The 19361-nt window shown below is 37.2% G+C and overlaps 5 protein-coding genes across 5 annotated transcripts; 3 read left to right on the top strand and 2 right to left on the bottom strand.

Annotated features, from left to right (window-relative positions):
* Positions 1-808: 808 nt before the first annotated feature.
* Positions 809-2175, top strand: LOC106396991 (adenylate kinase isoenzyme 6 homolog). The gene is made up of 3 exons (XM_013837511.3): positions 809-1163; positions 1475-1620; positions 1732-2175. Exons 1-3 carry the CDS (start codon positions 954-956, stop codon positions 1931-1933), a joined length of 558 nt encoding a protein of 185 aa, XP_013692965.1. The 5' UTR covers positions 809-953; the 3' UTR covers positions 1934-2175.
* LOC106396992 ((R)-specific enoyl-CoA hydratase-like) lies at positions 2107-3350 on the top strand. Its single transcript, XM_013837512.3, has 4 exons — positions 2107-2235; positions 2480-2754; positions 2878-2993; positions 3084-3350. The coding sequence occupies exons 2-4, from the start codon at positions 2488-2490 to the stop codon at positions 3187-3189; spliced, it is 489 nt and encodes a 162-aa protein (XP_013692966.1). The 5' UTR covers positions 2107-2235; positions 2480-2487; the 3' UTR covers positions 3190-3350.
* A 295-nt stretch (positions 3351-3645) lies between these two features.
* LOC106400416 lies at positions 3646-3960 on the top strand. Its single transcript, XM_013840778.2, has one exon. The coding sequence runs from the start codon at positions 3646-3648 to the stop codon at positions 3958-3960; it is 315 nt and encodes a 104-aa protein (XP_013696232.2).
* A 518-nt stretch (positions 3961-4478) lies between these two features.
* Positions 4479-6920, bottom strand: LOC106399833 (putative L-type lectin-domain containing receptor kinase I.10). Its single transcript, XM_013840284.3, has one exon. It carries the CDS (start codon positions 6512-6514, stop codon positions 4520-4522), a length of 1995 nt encoding a protein of 664 aa, XP_013695738.1. The 5' UTR covers positions 6515-6920; the 3' UTR covers positions 4479-4519.
* A 5986-nt stretch (positions 6921-12906) lies between these two features.
* On the bottom strand, positions 12907-13820 carry LOC106398580 (L-type lectin-domain containing receptor kinase I.9-like). The gene is made up of 2 exons (XM_013839108.1): positions 13172-13820; positions 12907-13091 (listed from the first exon to the last, which is right to left on the bottom strand). The coding sequence occupies exons 1-2, from the start codon at positions 13818-13820 to the stop codon at positions 12907-12909; spliced, it is 834 nt and encodes a 277-aa protein (XP_013694562.1).
* Positions 13821-19361: the final 5541 nt, after the last annotated feature.

The following is a 19361-nucleotide window of genomic DNA, read 5'->3' as shown; positions in this document are numbered from 1 at the left end:
AAATGAATGTAGTTTTGTGTAATTTTTGTAAATGATGATACATATTGATGGACTGAAATGAATACTGTTTAATCTCAACATAACTAAGTAACTAACATATATGTGTACCCATACGAGTCTGCACATTTCAGTAGCCGATAAACACAAAACATAGCTATCAAAACCACAAAATTTTTTTTCGCTAAAACAAAAATTATGTTTCTTTTGCTATTTCTGTAAAATCATAAGTCTTCTTCGTTAAAACTGCAAAATTATGTTTTCTGTCAAAACTGCAAAACTGAAGTTTTAATCTTTACTTGATTTCATGAACGAGAAAATGTGATTTTGTGGTTTTGACATGAAATACTTTTTTTTTTTTTGTGATTTGATAGAAAACGTGATTTTATGATTTTGACAGGAAAAAATGTGATTTTGCGGTATTTATGAAAAACATGGTTTTACGGTTTTAGTGGATTTTGCACTATTGACAAGAGAACATGATGTCGTGGTTTTGGGTAGAAAACATAATTTTATAGTTTTGGTAAGAAAATGTGATTTTACGAGCTTGCTTGATGAAAAACTTTGATTTGATGATTGATTGTTCTAAGCTATAATTAGTAAGTGTACAAGTATCTTAGAGTGGCGTATAGTTTAGTTGTGATAAAAACTCAAAATATGTCATCAGTATAAATCACTTTGATTTAATTGTATTATTTTAATTTGGGAGTTGTGACCTGGAAAAAGAAAAAAGATAAAATTTCTCAAAAAACTTCAACACCGTTAGATCATCTTACATGAATCAGTTTGACGGCCGTGAGGGACTCACTCACACGCCTTTAGGCTGTTTTTTTTGTCAGAGACACCTTTAGGCTCGTGAAAAAAACCCTACTCTCCTCTCCTCTTTTACCCCTTCCAAAAATTACGCCGGCGGCGAAGCCAAAACTCTTTTAAGGCTAGCAGAGAGGATCGTGAGCATGGCGGAAGGAGCTAACAACGGGACGAGGCGCCCAAGGCCGAACCTACTAATCACGGGGACTCCCGGTACCGGTAAATCGACGACGGCTTCTGCTCTGGCGGAAGCCACGAACTTCCGTTACATCTGCGTCGGAGATCTGGTCAAAGAGAAGAACTTGCACGATGGTTGGGACGATCAGTTCGAGTGCCACGTCATTAACGAAGACCTGGTGAGTTTGTTCATCTATCTTTCAGCTACTTCGGGTGGATTTAACTTAAAGCTTAATTCTCTAATCAGACAAATAGCGAATTCAATTTGTTTACTTTTCTATTGTAGTAGAAAGTTTGCTTTTTTTTTTTTCTTTTTCTTTAACCGACGCTTATATTATTATTATCTTATATCGAAAATTGATTTGAAGCTGGATGGTTTCGGTTATTATCTAATGGATATATCTTTTGATAAAACTTGTTATTGAACATATTCGAATCAGTAGCTCTCGTCTGTCTTAGCTGTTATTGTATTTTTGTAACTTTTGATCAGGTGTGTGATGAGCTTGAAGATGTAATGGAAGGAGGAGGTGTCATTGTAGATTACCACGGCTGTGACTTCTTTCCCGAGCGTTGGTTTGATCGTGTTGTCGTCCTTCAAACTGAGAACTCTGTCTTGTATGATCGTTTAACCAAGAGGTCGGAATCTAAACCCAATCCTTTATTCATCGAAAGTGTTAGGTTTAGTTGTTTTTTTTGGCTTTTTAACATGTTTTGGTTTTGTCCTCAAATCAAATCGAATCAAACCAGGGGTTATTCGGGAACCAAGCTTACTAACAACATCGAGTGCGAGATCTTCCAAGTCCTGCTCGAAGAAGCTAGAGATAGTTACCAAGAGGAGATTGTCATCGCGCTGCAAAGTGACACAATCGAAGATATCTCTGACAATGTCGCAAGTTTGACGGAATGGATTACCACATGGCATGGCACTGGCAGCCCTGAGAAATGTTGATGACAATGCATCTTGCAATTTACTAGTTTCTTTTGATGGGTTCTGTGTCGGCCACGCTTGCAATTTGTATACTAATATTCTGAAAGACAATGCAGCTGTTGCACTCAGCTTATGTATGTTCCCTTTGATACTTATTAAAAGAAAGCTTGTCTTATCTTCCCTCATCATGTTGTAATGTTCAGAGTGACATATGTTGTATGTTATTACCGTATTAGTCACTAGTACGCAACTCAGTTTAATCACAGCCTGAGCTCAAACGTCGAGTACACAAGTAAACTAGAGTTAACTTGAAGAAGCAAAGTGTATATGTGTTTTTCTCTCATTTTACGTAGTTAATCTTTATTGGTCTTCCTTATTCCTGGGGAATTTTGATTATAAGATTAGTATATGATCCCTATATGTTAGCAACTGGGAACTTTTAACTTTTAACTTTTAACTGCATGCCTAGAAGCTGTTCGACAAAATGACTCAATGAGAACAAGTTACCACTGAAGAAGAGTATGTGATATAATTCGTGAACTTTTTTTTCTTTGTTTGATTGTTCAGGTAAAGCGATGCTGGCGCAGACATTTCTTCCGAGAAATGTCCTTGTTTCGAGGTGTTTCTCATCAGTTACTTCAAAGACACTTAAAGTTGGAGATATTTTAAGAGAAGCAAGAGTGCACTCAAGTGAAGATGTTAAGAGCTATGCTGAGGTGAGCCATGATTGGAACCCACTTCATTTCGATCAAGAACTCGCCCGTAAAGCCGGATTCGAGAATCGCCTTGTCCATGGAATGCTTGTGTCTTCCTTGTTTCCCCGTATTATCTCTTCCCATTTCGTAAGTTCTCTTGTTTTTACTAGTTTGCATTTATTAATTTCTACATGTCCTAATAGACCAATAGTGCTTGGCTAATACAGATTTAGAGAAACATGACTGAATGTTTTTTGGTATTTGTTGCAGCCTGGAGCAGTATATGTATCTCAAAATCTGCATTTCAGATCACCAGTTTATATAGGGGATGAAATTCTCTGTCTGGTACAAGCCACAGCATTAAGAGAAACCAAGAATAAGTACATGTAAGCTAATTTATTCAACCCATTGAATACAAATTTTTAGTAGTATTTGTTATTCTATGTCATAACTAGATCCTCATTTCACTTTCTCAGTGTCCGATTCTCAACCAAATGCATCAAGAATCACAATGAACTTGTTGTTCTTGATGGTGAAGCTACTGCAATCTTACCAAGCCTCGAGTTGCGACAACCAAGGTAGAAAACAGATCTTCCAAGGTCCGCAAGTTTCTTTGAGCTTTTTTGTTTTTTCTCATTTCCAATATCCTTTTGATATTTTTCACAGTTGTTGAGGATTCTTTGCCGTGATATATTGTTTTGATATTCAAGATTTTTAATATTTAAATTTGAACTTTTACTGAATTTGTCTAAGGAAAAAAATTTTTACGTTGAGATAATATATGAACTAAAACCACTAATTTCTCTAACTAACATCTTAATAGTCTTTAACTACAAAAAGATATACGACTCTTTCCCAATTGGGAGGAGAAGAAAGATAACGAAAACAACTATGGAAAACAGAGGACTCCCTCTAAGATCAATCATCTCACATTCTCTCTGGATAACACTAGTTGGAATCCTTCTCTTCAGTCTCTCCACCACAAAAAAACACAACTTTGGTTACACCAAATTCTTTTCTATATGCGGAACGTTACTCATGACCATACCTTGGATAATCCAACTTCTTCTCACTTCTGCTGTCATATTACTGCATAAGAGTATAGGTTACAACCTTATGTGGGTTGTTCGGCCACCAAAATCATCTAAAGAGAATCATCATCCCACTAATGTCGTCACTATCTCTTCTTCTTCTCCATCATCTCCTCTTTCGTCCGGCCAGGCTCTCAAGAACGGCGACGCGGGTGAGATCGAGATTAGGATTGTGATTCCAAGAAGTCCAAACTCAACTCATTTGGAGATTGAAGGAAGAAACAACTCCAAACTTCTTGCAAATGGATCACCTGTTTCTTAAAATGTGACTACTCTCTTCTTGTTCTGTTTTGCTTCTTTTTTCATTTCTCTTTTCTTTAAAGACTATGATCTGAAACTTGTAGTGCTTACAATATTTCCGTTGTAAGTTTCCATTAGTAATTGCTATTTTATAATTCATATTTAAATCTCTATTAACAAGTGGACTAGTATGTAGCTAAACGAATACACACTGACTACACAGATTCACATTCACATTCACATTCCTTTTTACTTAGTTTTTCCATATGTGATTGTGTGATGGAGGAGAGGCTGATGGTGCTAAAGAGCTTCTTGAAATGAAGACTATAGCCACTATGAGATAAAAAAAAAGGGATGGTGGTTGAAAGCTTATATTCATTTTAAAGGAAAACAAGAAAATACAAATTAAACCAACAGGGATAAGACTGGACATTACTTTCTGACAAATTCATTGATCCGAGACAAAGTGAGAGAGATACAAACAACAATCTTGAAAGCTAGAAGATCTGCTTTCTTCTATATGTACATTTGGTGTTTACCTATGACTAACGATCTTATTATCCAATGTGTGCCATCACGGCTCATTCTTTTGAAGGGGAGCCATTGACAAAGGAAGAAGAGATGGAGGAAGCTGACCAGTTACTTGAAGCTACAAGAGAGGCTGCATCAATCAAAACCGAAGAATGACTACTAACCCCCACAGTATATGGTGAAACATCAGGCAAAGGCAGGCTGTTGTTTAAGTATAAAACCACTTGTTCCATCGTAGGCCTCGATTCCGGCACAGTACTTGAACATAGCAAACCAAGTTTCATAACCATCTCCACTTCCTCTTGCAAGAACTCATATCCCAGTCTCGGGTCAACAGCCTCAAGCAAAGCATCCCTTTTCCAGCACTCACAAACCCATTTGATCAGAAGCCGTTTCTCGCATTGTAACTGTGGTTCCACAGGTCTCCTCCCACATGTCACTTCAAGCATGAAAACACCAAAGGCATACACATCAGTTCCAGTGGAAGCCACCATATCGATCACTTCCGGCGCAATGTACCCTATAGTTCCAACGGCTCCTGTTGGGTATGCATACCCTCCATGGTCATGAAACCTCGCCATACCAAAATCCCCTAGCCTTCCATTGAACTCACCGTCCAACATAATGTTTGAAGATTTGATATCTCTATGCAGAACAACTTGATCAGCACCTGTGTGCAAGTAACAAAGAGCAGAAGCTATCCCTTTAAGGATCACAAGCCTCTGAGGCCAAGAAAGTACTGGTCTCTGATCATCAAACAAATGCTCGTCAAGACTACCGTTGGGCATGTACTCAGAGACCAAAAGAAGCTCATGCTTTCTCCTGCAGTAACCAAGAAGTGGAACAAGGTTCCTGTGTTTTAAACACCTCATGGTCACCACTTCAGACACAAACTGCTTCACACCTTCATCACCATTATAAGACATTCTCTTCACAGCTATCTCTTTGCTCAGCATAAGAGTTCCTCTGTACACTTCACCAAAGCCTCCTTTTCCAAGAAACCCATCTTTGCTGAACCCGTTTGTTGCTTTGTATAGTGACTTGTAAGAGAATCTATGTGCACCAAACTCCTTCTCCCATTCCTCAGTCACTTCTGCGTACTTGCATTTCCTGAAAAGATACACTCCTATGAGAACACCTAACCCCATGGTAGCCACAAAACCAAGCAAGACTATGAACAGCTGATAAAGATTCTTGTGCTCAGATCTTGGAGGAGGAACATCAGGGAGTCTTGACAAGTCAAGACTCTGTAAAGATCCTCCGTTTGTGCAAAAACTCCAAGAAAGAACATACTGATAGCTTGTAGCTGTCCCTGTTGCAGCAGAGAATCCAACGAAAAGACTTGAACTATTAGGAAACACTTCTGTAAGATTGATGAATTGTGACAGCAGAGGCCGGCTTGGCTTCTCAACTTCAAGAGGAGCCATTGAGACATTGAGCAAAGTGCCTTCATATTCCACCCACACCTGTATTGGCTTCCCACTCAGGAGGTTTATGCTTTCGTTCTTCCTCTTTATGTCTGAATAGTAGGAAGCTGAAGCTATTCCTACAGAGAGAGGACTGTGGACATCAATCCCCACATGGTTCTTGTCTATATCTTCAAAATCTGGATTCCAAATAGTGTCGAGCTCAACAGCAAGCACATCAGAAGAAGGGTAACCATTTTTGGACACGTTGAAGATCCCCAAGTATCTAGTTGATTCTGCATGCGAGAAATCTGTAGAAGGAGATATTACAAAGGCCATGCCATGACCACCTTCATGCCCTGGCTGAGGAACCAGAGCGCAAACGAAGTGTGTTGAGAAAGAGAGTGGTTTATAAGGACTGAGCTTGATTGGTTTCTTGTAGAAAACATGAGCCATTTGATGATCTCCAGCGTTTGTGAGCTGTAATAATCCACTGGGAAGAACTGTTGCAGATCCATCAAGGTAAAGATTTTCTTGCTTGTGAAAGTTGTCGTAGAGAAACTCTATCTCTTGTTGAGTTGATAGATAGATGAGATGGAAAGAAGAGATCATGAGGATCTGAAGCAATCTACAAGTCATTGCTGATGATGAATAAGAGATAGTGTGGATCTGTGTTGAAGAACATAACCTGAAGGAAAAAGGAACAAAGAAAGAAGTGAGGCTTTGTGTTTTAGTGTAAAGTATTGTTTGTTTATCCAAAGGGAATATTAGTTAGCATCACCGTTTTTTCTTTCCCCCTTTCCAAACTGGACTTCAATAATGCTACAATATAATAAACTAACAATAAAGCTTCATTTGAGACAATATTTTAACATAAATGACCCAAGTTCAACCCAGTGAAACTACGCAACACTGCATGTGGGTGTAGCTAGAAACGGTGATAACGGGTCAAACAAAAGATTAAACTCTAATCTATGTCTTAGATCTTACTCAGAGCCAGCTGCTAGCTTATATCTGCTGACCCAAAAAATCCTTAAAGACTGTACTTTACATATTTCGTTGGGCCTTTTCCCTATGCAGAAACCAAAAGAAATGTCTTTTGTAGATAGAGGTTACTTGCTTTGCAAGGCACTAAAGTTCTACGTTCGATTTCATCTTTATTGCTTTAGAGCATGTTTATCCGGGGTACTTAGTGAGGTTTTCAGTGCTTGGGCCCCCCCACAAAATTCTTAAGGATCGGTTACAAAAACTACTAATTAAAAACCGATTATAGTGAGTTTCTTACACTGTTCGCGGGCCCCACTGACTCGTGGCGGCCCGCGATTGGTTTGCTTTTTAAATTTTTTTTTTTTAAAACCTAAGTTGGTTTCTTAGGGATAAACATGCTTTTAGAAAGAAAATATGAACTTTTGTTTATTGAATTTAGTAGTGTTTTGGTTTGGCATGGTTGTTTGAGCACCCGCAATGGCGAGTGAGACTCACCACGGAGTCCTTAGCCATATAAAACTATTATTATTATTTATTATTATTATTTTTTTTAATAGTTAAGGATCCTAATCCAAAAGTTTAGTCCAATGGTGAGTCTCAGTTTGGAGTCCTTATGAATAAAAAAATATTAAATGTATTTTATTATTTTAGAAAGTAAAATATAAAATATTTACTTATAACATGATTATATAGATGATTAAATATAAAGATGATTATATATAAAGAAAAACACGACGGTTTATAAGATGATAAAATATAAAGATACAACATGATTATGAATCATCAAATTTGTTCCAAATATTTTCAATTAAATCATATTTCAATCGATGATGTGCCTGGGTATCGTGAACATCATCCTGAATGCCGAGCATATTATGGATATTTGTAGGCCTGTCGTTACCCACCCGTGAACTTCTTGTAACGTCTTCTTCTTCAAATTCATAATCATCGTACCGAATGTATCCATTTCGTTCATTTTCGACTATCATATTGTGTAGTATGATACATGCTCTCATAATCTTCCCTATCTTTTGTTTGTCCAATGAAAGAGCCGGGTTCTTCACAATCGCAAATCGAGATTGCAATACTCCAAAAGCCCGTTCAACATCTTTGCGGGTTGCTTCTTGTTTTTTAGCAAATAATTCTGCCTTAGGACCTTGAGGGCTTGTGATAGATTGGATAAAGGTTGCCCATTTGGGATATATACCGTCTGTGAGATAGTAGGCCAAGTTATACTTGTGTCCGCTGACCACATACTCGACCGTGGGAGCTCGGCCTTGGAAAATGTCATCAAAAACAGGAGACCGATCCAAGACATTAATATCGTTTAAAGTACCTGGCGGACCAAAGAAAGCGTGCCATATCCAAAGATCTTGTGAAGCCACAGCCTCTAAGACAATGGTCGATTTTCCTGATCTACGTGCGTACTGTCCTTTCCAAGCGGTTGGACAATTCTTCCATTCCCAATGCATGCAGTCAATGCTTCCAACCATCCCAGGAAACCCGCGTTTCTCTCCAATATCGAGCAATCGTTGAAGATCCTCTGCTGTCGGCCTTCGTAGATACTCATCTCCGAATAGCTGTATTATTCCGTCAGTGAAATGGTGTAAACACGAAAGTGTCGTGCTTTCACCAATTCGGAGATATTCGTCTGCCAAGTCAGCCGCCGTACCTTAAGCAAGTTGACGAATAGCCGCCGTACATTTTTGTAGTGGAGAAAGACCTAACCTCCCGGTTGCATCTTTTCTGTGTCTAAAAAATCGAATGTTCTCCGAGAGGCTCACCACAATACGCAAGAATAAATCCTTATTCATGCGGAACCGGCGTCTGAAAAAATGTGCCGTGAATGTTGAATGTTCGCTGAAGTAGTCATTCCATAGACGGTTGTGTCCTGCTTCACGGTAAGAAAAAAAGAGAAGATCCGCTTCCGATTGAAACCAAAATCGATCTGAAACCCTATATACAAACGCACCCTCTCCCCAAATCGATTTATCCCCAAATATTTTTTAAACCCTAATTTCAATCGTTAAAAGAAATCGATATAAACCCCCATTATCCAACTCGATTGAGAGGAAACAAGAAGATAACTGATCTAATTAAGCGAAAATCAACGATTTTAGAGAAAAATTTACCAAAAACGAAACAGAGATGAATCGCCTCCGATATCACCTTTCTTTCGGGATGATTTTTTTTTCTACGGTTTCGGTCGAGAATGAGATTTCTCGCTTGACCCAACGAAACACAAACCGACGCCCACCCAGTTAGAAGAGGACACATACTCTAGGATCAGCCCCTTAAAATCCTTCTCGACGGGACAATTTTTAGGTTTACACGGATAATTAATATTATTATATTAACCCTAAGCTAAGGATTAGCGCTAAGGATCCGACATGGACCGCCGTTGCACTTGCTCTTACATTGTTTGTTTTTGTATTGGATCGAATAGTATAAGTTTATCTGGAGTGAAATATCCACCCATATATGCAACAGTCATTTTAATATAAACTACATTGTGTAAATCAATGGCTTACATAATACACACATCATTAGCCACTTGTCACATCTATTGTCAGGTTCAGTTACTACTACATTTGTCGTCATTTGTAGGTGTGACAGTTATCATATCGTCACATCATATGTTGTTTTAACATTTTCTCTCCAATACATTCCAATTCTAACAATTTAAAACTCTTTCAATAAAACCATACGTATTTTCCTTAAGTACACGGAATCTCTTTCCCAAATCCCACAAATACATATTCTGATTCATTACCACACACAGTTCTGGCTCATTAACCAAAACAGCTTCTAACAGAGAGTCATTTGATATCTGATCTGACCAGCATGTTTCGAGGAATCATAATGCCTCAGGAGAAATCTCATTTCTGCACTTGGTAAAGCAGAGAGAGGCAAAATAAACTAAATGTTTATAATCAATCATTAAGTGGATAGACATTTTGCAAAGGGACAAACTGATTATACTGGAACAAGTGAGACAGATTACACAACAATCTTGAGAGCTACTAACATCTGTTTGCTGATATGAATGTACATCAGGAAGTCTTGTAACTGATGCTGTAAAAATTGGAGTAAAACTCTTCTGTTGGCGACGTGACAATTTCAACAGCTGCTAAGGAAGTCTTGTCACTGAAAATTTTGTAACATATTCTCATTCACTACCATTATTTATTCTCATGTTTGAATAACATTTAAACACTTAGGCGCAAATAAACTCATGCAAGAAGAGAGAAAACCACAAAAGTTAGACAAACAAGCAGAATAATAGGAAGCTTCTTATGTGGAGCTGAAGAATGAGGAACTTCAACAAGTCTTGAGATATCAAGTGGCTGCAGTGATCCTCTGCTTGTACTGAAACTCCACCAAATAATATAGTGACCACTCACTGCGTTCCCTGTTGCTGCAGAGAACCCAACAAACAGTTTCGTATTCGGAAAAATCTCTGAAAGGTTGATGGGATGTGACAAAAGAGGCCGACTTGGCTTCTTGACTTTAAGTGGTGCGATCGAGACATTGAGCATAGTGCCGTCATAATCCACCCAAACCTGTACAGGCTTTCCACTCAAGAGGTTTATGCTTTCGTTTTTCCTGTTCATGTCAGAATAGTAGGACGCCGGAGCTACTCCTATAGATATAGGATTATTCACATCGATCCCCACGTGATTGCTTTTAGTATCTTTGAACTCAGGGTTCCAAAGAGTGTCAAGCTCAACAGCAAGAACCTGAGATCCATTTGTTGACGCGTTGAAAGCCCCCAAGAATCTCTTTGCTTGTGCGTGGGAGAAATCCATAGAAGGAGATACTAGGAAGGCAATGCCATGACCACCTTCAATACCTTTCCTAGGAACCATAGCACACACGAAATGCGTCGAGAAGGAGACTGGCCCAGAGGAACTGAACTGAATTGGTTTCTTATAGAAAGCATGGCCGATTTGGTGGTCTAAAGCGCTTGTCAGCTGTAATAATCCACTGGGAAGTACTTTTGCAGATTTATCTAGATAAAGATTTTCTTGGGAGCTAAAGTTTTCATAGACAAAACTTGTCTCTTGTTGACTTGATGGAGAGATGAGATGAAGAGAAGAGATAATCAGGATATGAAGCAGCCAACAAGACATCACTAATGATGAAGCAGAGAGAGTTCGGATCTGAGGTGCAAATCTTTTACCTCAAAACAATGCATCTTATAACCTTTCAAGCATGATACAAAAATGAACAAAAATAAAATGTGAGCTTCTATTTTAGTTTATTTAATAACAAGCAAAACGTGGTTTAGTTTTCAAAAATATTCAAGATAGATCTCAACTTGAATCAGAGTAGACAACCGCGTCTGCTATAATATGGAGCTACCCTGAAACAATAGTATAATGCACCAACTTGAAGCTATCTTAAATGGAAGCAGACAAAAGATACTATTTAGAAAATAACATATTTTAAACATGGCCTTGACCTTCCGGTGTTTAGTGATGATTTTGGACACAATTATCTGGGAGACCAAAAGGAAGAAGCCTAGGAAAGCCTGGCATATGCATGACACCTACGAACGTTCTTTAGATGATGAATATGACATCTGATGGAAACTATCGTTAAGTCCTACCTTTAGATATTCCTAATTCTGCTCAACAGTTGCAGGAGAATACATCGTCACATGAACAACATACTCATATCACAAAAGCTAATATTGGAGAGAAACAGATAACCACTACAGCATAATATTTTCTTCCGCAACTCAGAGCGTCTTTTTTCCTGGTTCGGTTATGTCACAGTAGTAGCCACTAGCCAGTAGCCACACCAAGACTACAAAAAAGATTATTCTGGAACAGTTTAGTTCTATTAGACAACCTGAATTCTGCAGAGGTCTAATACATATATGATTGGTAGAAATTTTGCTGTAGAATTTATGTAATTTTGTCATATAGATGTGTCAATTAAATGAGGAAAAGAAGAATTTTTTTTTCTATAACAGTATATTTTCTTTACTGCTTACTAAATAATGATTTAGAAAATAAAATTGCTATCTTTGGTAATTTTGATGGTTGCAAGTAAAATATTAAAGACACAAGCTACACAAGCAAGCCACATGTTCTAGAGGCAGCAGACAATGGTGAATCTCCATTAGTGTAAATTGTAAAGTGAAAATCAAATAAAAGATCAATGGACAAATGCTTTCACCTTGTGTAGCTTTGAGGGAAACAGAGGCGTATGTAGAAAAAGAATCCATCGTCCTTCCTGAACCCTTTTGTTGTTTTGTATAAAGACTTATACCTACGAGAATCGGTGTGCATCAAGCTCCTTTTCCCATGCCTCAAACAAAATATCCTAATACGTATTGTTGTAACAAGACAAAGTTTGAAATAGTGTTGTTCAAAAAAAAAAAAAAGACAAAGTTTGAAATAGAGTTTTGTAAAGGAATAGATAATTTCCACAGAAAATAGAACTAAATGAAAAAGTAACATTTTCTGAATAATACTTTGATTTGTAATACATGAAATTATAGAAAAAACATTACTGCACTTATTAACTCACATACTAATTAATGTTTCATATAATCAAGAAGAAATTTGAATTGCAAACTACTGTACTAAGCAAAATATCAGGGACAACAACTACAACTCTTGTTACATATTCAAAACCCGGAATAAGCATATTTTTAATTTTTTTTCAAATCAAAATGATATCGTTTTGCCTTATCAACAGTTGACTAACTTATAACAACAAATCTACACAATTTAAATTGCAAACCACTAAGCAAAATATCAGGGACAACAACTACAACTCTTGTTACATATTTAAAACCCAAAAGAGCATATTTTATTTTTTTTTTCAAATCAAAATGATATCGTTTTTCCTTGTAAACGGTTGACTAACTTTTGACAACAATTCTACACTATTTAAACTATTAACCGATCCAAAAAGCCATATCAGTGGAACATTATCAACATAAACCATAGTAGAAAGCAGACTCCCAACAAGGCTACCATTTTATTCTCATGTTTGAATAACATTTCAACACATATGTGGAAATAAACTCATGCAAGAAGAGACAAAACCACAAAACTTAGACAAACAAGCAGAATGATAGGAAGTTTCTTATGTGGAGCTGAAGAATGAGGAACTTCAACAAGTCTTGAGATATCAAGTCGCTGCAGTGATCCTCTGTCTGTACTGAAACTCCACCCAAGAATGTATTGATCACTGACCGCTGCACCTGTTGCTGCAGAGAACCCAACAAACAGCTCGAACTATTTCTAAAAACTTCTGTAAGATTGATGTGTTGTGACAAAAGAGACCGACTTGGCTTCTGGACTTTAAGTGGAGCAATAGCAACATTGATTACAGTGCCTTCACAATCCACCCAAACCTGTATAGGCTTTCCGCTCAAGAGGTTTATGCCTTCGTTTTTTCCTTTCATGTCTGAATAGTAAGATGCTGAAGCTACTCCGACAGATACAGGACTGTTCACATCAATCCCCACGTGATTGTTAAAGACATCATTGAACTCAGGGTTCCAAATAGTGTCAAGCTCAACAGCAAGAACGTGAGAAGAGGGAGATGATTCAAGTGCTGATGCGTTGAAAGCCCCCAAGTAACTTGTTGCCTCTGCGTGTGAGAAATCTCGTGAAGGAGATACTAGGAAGGCAATACCATGGCCGCCTTCATGACCTTTCTTAGGCACCAGAGCACACACGAAATGCGTTGAGAAAGAGAGTGGTTTAGAGGAACTGAGCTCAACTGGTTTCTTGTAAAAAGCATGACCAATTTGATTCATTGAAGTGTTTGTCAGCTGTAATAATCCACTGGGAACTACCTTTGCAGAAGCATCTAGATAAAGATCTTCTTGGTCAAGAAAGTTTTCATAAACAAACCTTGTTTCGTGTTGACTTGATAGAGAGATGAGATGAAGAGAAGTGATAATCAGAATATGAAGCAGCCAACGAGCCATTACCAATGATGAAGCAGAGAGGGTTTGGATCTAATGTGTAGATCTTCTTGACCTCAATACAATGCATCTTATAACCTTTCAAGCTGGATAGAAAAAATGAACATGAAAAAACGTGAGCTTCTATTTTAGTAATCAAAGCCTACCAAACTTTCTAATATTGTTTATTTTAATAACAAGCTTCAGAACGTGGTTTGATTTTCAAAATATTCCAGTTTGAGACGTATTTTAACTTACAGATCTCAACTTCAATCAGAGATTCAGAGTAGACAACTGCGTCAACTAATGGGCTATTCTGAAACCTGAAAGTAACAATAGTATAATGCACCAACTTGAGCTCTATTAAATGGAAGCAGACAAAAAAATACTATTAAAATAACATATCCTAAACATGGCCCTGACCTTCCGGTGGCAGAATAAAAAAAACATGTTTTGTGATGATACTTCGACGCAATTATGGGCGAGACCAAAAGGAAGAAGCCTAGGAAAGTCTGGCATATGCATGACAACTTTCTTTAGATGATGAATATGACAACTTATAGAAATTATAGTTAGGTGACTTAGGTCCTTCCTTGTCAACCTAACCCTCTCTAGAGTTGCAGGAGAATACATCTTCACATTAACAACAACTCTTCTGCAACTCAGAAACCGCAAATGACTGTGGGAATTGTATATATAAAGAGCGTCTTCTTTCATGGGATGAAAAGAAGAGATCATCAGGAACCGACGCAACCTACAAGTCACTGCTGATGATGAATAAGAGAGTCTAACCGGGGCTTCTAGCTCTAGTGGTAAAGGGCTTACAGCTGTGAGTAGCGTCACTTGGGTTCGAATCCCGACCACTGGAGAATTAACATTTCGGCATCACCAGGGACAGAAGACCGACACGTGGCAACACATGACTAGTCTGGATCACTTCTGTGGGACCAGGATACCTTTGTATAATTCAAAAAAAAAAAAGAATAAGAGAGTCTGGATCTTTGTTGAAAAACATAACCTGGAAAGCTGAAGAGAAAGCAGTAATTATGAGAAAAAAATATTAGCATCGTATGCATACAGTCGCCGTTTACTTCCCTTTACAAACGAGACTCCAGTAATGCCATGCTAGTATTAGATAAATCAACAATATAGCTTTATTTGAGACAACATATTAACTAAAAGGCAGAAAATCAACGCAATGAAACTACCGAAATGCTGCATGTGGGTGTGTACCTAAAACGGTAAAAACGGGTCAAACACATAAAACATTAACTTATACTCCCTCTGTTTCAATATATTTCAATATAAATGATGCTTAGTTAGGAATATAGGTTGCTGTAATGTGCTCTATGGCTGCTTCTACTGAGAACCAATCGGTGTTTGTTAGAGGTCGGTTGTTGATGGAGAATGTGTTACTTGCGTCGGAGTTGGTTAAGGATTATCACAAAGAATCTGTTTCCCCGAGGTGCGTGATGAAGATTGACATCTCGAAAGCATTTGATTTTGTGCAGTGGCCGTTTGTTTTGCAGTGTTTGGAGGCTCTAGGTGTCCCGGGAAAGTTCATTCACTGGATAAAGCTCTGCATATCTACTCCTTCCTTCATAGTACAAGTTAATGGGGAACTAGCTGGGTATTTTCAAAGTGTGAGAGGGTTGAGACAGGACTGTTCTCTCTCCCCTTACCTGTTTGTCTTGTGTATGAATGTGCTCTCTCACAAGTTAGACAAAGCTGTAAGAGATAAGAAGTTTAAGTTCCATCCTCGGTGTAAATCAATTTCTCTGATTCATCTTTGCTTTGCTGATGATCTTATGGTGTTTATAAGAGGAACGAAAGAGTCTATTGAGGGGGCCTTGTCTGTCTTTGATGGTTTCGCAAAGTGTTCTGGGCTGAGTATAAGCATAGAGAAATCAACAATTTATATGGCTGGTGTGTCAAGGGATGAAAGGAGTAGGGTATTAAAGGATTTCCCATTTGCTGAGGGTGCGCTTCCGGTCCGCTATTTGGGACTTCCATTGATGACAAAAGTTATGAATAAGCAAGACTACTTGCTTTTAGTGGAAAGGATTCGTTGTAAGATCAACTCATGGACGTGCCGATTTCTTTCTTATGCGGGGAGGCTGCAATTGATTAAAGCTGTATTGATGAGTATTGTTAATTTTTGGGCAGCTGTGTTCAGGCTACCTAGTAAGTGTATGAAGGATTTGGAGTGTCTTTGTGCTTCGTTTCTCTGGTCAGGGCCTGTTCTAAAGTCTGTTGGAGCAAAAGTTGCATGGAAAGATATAAGTAAGATGGAGAGTGAAGGAGGTCTGGGGATTCGGGTATTAAAAGAAGTCAATATGGTATATGGACTAAAGCTCATTTGGAGGTTGCTATCAGGTGACTCGCTTTGGGGGAAATGGATAAAATCCTATCTTCTAAAGAAGAAGTGTTTCTGGGAAGTGAAGTTTAATACTCAAGCCGGTTCTTGGATGTGGAGAAAAATGTTGAAGTTGAGAGATGTCGCTAAAACTTTCTGTAAAAAAGAAGTGGGAAATGGCCGTCATGTCTCGTTTTGGTTTGATAATTGGTCTGCTAAAGGGGTGCTATTTGATACTTTGGGAGAACATGGTATCATTGCAATGGGTATAAGGAGAGATGCTACGGTTGAGGAAGCTGTTATGTCTAGGAGGAGGAGAAGAAGACACAGAACATATGCGCTAAATGAAGTAGAAGCAGTGATGATTGAGGTTAAAGAGAAGATGAGGCAGAATATTATGGATGTTACTCTTTGGAGGAGGAAGACGAGATTTAAATCTACTTTCTCTTCTTATGAAACTTGGCTGTTGGTGCGTGAATCTCATGTTCAATGCTCATGGGCAAGAGGCGTTTGGTTTTCTATGGCTACACCAAAGCTTGCTTTCATGACTTGGTTGGCGATGTTGGACATGTTATCTACCCTGGATAGAGTCTCCAAATGGTTTCAGGGTAAATGCCACAGAGATTAGAAACCATTTATTTTTTGAGTGCTCTTATTCTACTCAGTTCGGGGAATCTCTCACTCTTGGTATTCTGGGAAGCTCTCACTCAAATAATTGAATGTTATAGTGGCTCAGATTTCGGGAAGTACTATGAGTAAGATGGGTTCATTTTGCGTTAGATATGCTTTCCAATCTGCAATTTACGCGTTATGGAGAGAGCAAAACATGATAAAACATGGAGGGAAGTCTATGGTTATTTATGTTCTGAAGAAACTAGTTGATAAAGGGGTAAGGAACAAATTAAGCTTGATGAAAGGGAAGAAGGGGAGAAGTATGGATGGTGCTCTCCAATTCTGGTTTGGTACTAGAGTGTATTGGAGTAGATTGAAAGTAGAGGTATAAGGAGTAATAGTTTTTTTTGAAATTTGTCTACACCTGGTTGTAAAAAGGCTTTTTTGATGAATAAATTTAACATTCATTCAAAAAAAAATGATGCTTAGGAATTTAGTTTTTCAGTTTAAATGAAGTTTTCAATAATTTATGTAAGAATTTAAACTACTTAGTTTTTTTTTACTATTTATAGTCTGTAATGTGATTTTTATTGGTGGAGTTTGTTTTAAATAATGCTATTTTGAAGTAGAAAAGATAAAATTTAATAAAAAAATAGTTTTTTTAATAAATGTATCAAAACATTAAACATCAAATAAAACAAGACAGAAGGAATATATGTCTTTCAAACAAACGACAATCTGCACCGAATCTTAAAAACAAAAACCAACGCGGCCTAATTGCAACATAATTTCTCAAGTTTGAAATTTGGTTTAGTGTTTTGTGTGTGTGTGTGTCAGATTGGTTCCACTCAGCGTTTTAGACCGCACTGGCCAGCCGTGAATCGGAGAGTTATCCGTTTGGTTCATTGCGGAACCTCTAAAATCCATTAAAAATGCCAAAACCGGTGAGAATCTGCTCAAACCGGAGAAATACTAAAACTAAGTTTTCAACACTGTTTTAGTGACTGGGCATTAAGTTGATCGTTTCTATCTAATTTGAAGGATTTCTTCTAACTAATATAAAAAACTGATGAAGAAACAAAAAGGTGGGAGAATGAATGGTTTTACAAAACTTTGAATTCAAGAAAGAAAAAAAAAACTGAACGGAAAAAAATTGAGGAGGTGTGGCTTGCGTTTTTGAGAGAAGAAAAATTTAATTGATAAATAGGGTTTTGTTTAATACGTGTATTAAATAAAGTAAAGAATATGTTAAAAAATTGGGTTTTTAGTGATAAATCCCTCCAACTAAATATTTTTCGTAAAAAATTTCCCCAACTTATTATCTTGTAATTTAACCCCTCAAGTTCTTTTCCGTTAGATTTTGTTACCCTCCGTCTATTGTTCTGTTATTTATGGACGGATACCGTTTACACTCAAACGCAGAGTTTCATTTTAGTGATAAATCCCCCAACTAAAGATTTTTCGTACAAAATCCCCTCAACTTATTATCTTGTAATTTAACCCCTCAAGTTTTTCTGTTAGATTTTGTTACCTCTGTCTATTGTTTCGTTATTTATGAACAGATACCGTTTACACACAAACAGAGAGTTTCATTTAAACTATAAAACATGTTTTCTTTATTAAATGAAATAGAGCAAACAATGAAGCTCAAAATCCCAAATCGAAAGTTAGGTGTTCCAAAATAGCAATGCAAAGATCATAAAACATTGAAAACAAACCATAAAACAGAGCATTGAAAAAGACAACGTTAATTTAGACAAAAATTAGCGTTGTCTGCTCTTTATTTATGGTCTTTTTCAAAGCTCTGTTTTATTAGGGGTGGGCAAAAAAATCCAAGCAGAACCGAATCAAATCGAACGAACCGAGACGAAAACGATTCAAACCAAACTATACTAATTATCAGTGTTCTAAAATACGGCCTAGGCGCCCGCCTAGGCGGCGTTTAGGCGCTATACGGTAGACAACCATATTGTTTTTATGTTATACAATGTTTTAAACGGATTTACATAATTCGGGGGAATAATAGCGTTTAGGCGGAAATTATGCGGTTTACGCGGACGCCTAGGCGGATTTTAAGCATTAATATTCAAAAAAAACTATTCATATTATTATATTTTATTAATGTTATTATTTATATTACTTTTACTTATTTTATGTGTTTATATGATTGTAGATATTAGTATAATTGTTGCAAAATTATTTTAAAATTATCATCTTTTACATATTTAAAATGACTTTAATTTTTATAATTTAAAACTATTCATATATGTTAAACTATATACTTATACATAAAATTGGATTTAAAATATATTTATGTTCAAAATTTTCAAAAATAATGTATATATATTAATATTATACTTATATTTCGTGTAAAAATATATATCAGTATATACCCCGTTTAGGCATCCGCCTATACGGCTAGATGCTACACAGTCATCTAACGCGTAATGAAAGCCTAGCCTGTTTTAGAACACTGCTAATTATGGTTTACTTTGGTTGAAAAAAAATTCTAGAAACGAATTAACCAAACCAAACCGAATCTATAAATAACCGAAGTGCCACTCCTACAACTTATAATATTTATATTAGGTTCAAAG

Source organism: Brassica napus, chromosome C9 (genome assembly GCF_020379485.1).
Source record: "Brassica napus cultivar Da-Ae chromosome C9, Da-Ae, whole genome shotgun sequence".
In the NCBI taxonomy this organism is placed as follows: domain Eukaryota; kingdom Viridiplantae; phylum Streptophyta; class Magnoliopsida; order Brassicales; family Brassicaceae; genus Brassica; species Brassica napus.
This window is presented reverse-complemented; position numbering and strand designations above follow the sequence as displayed.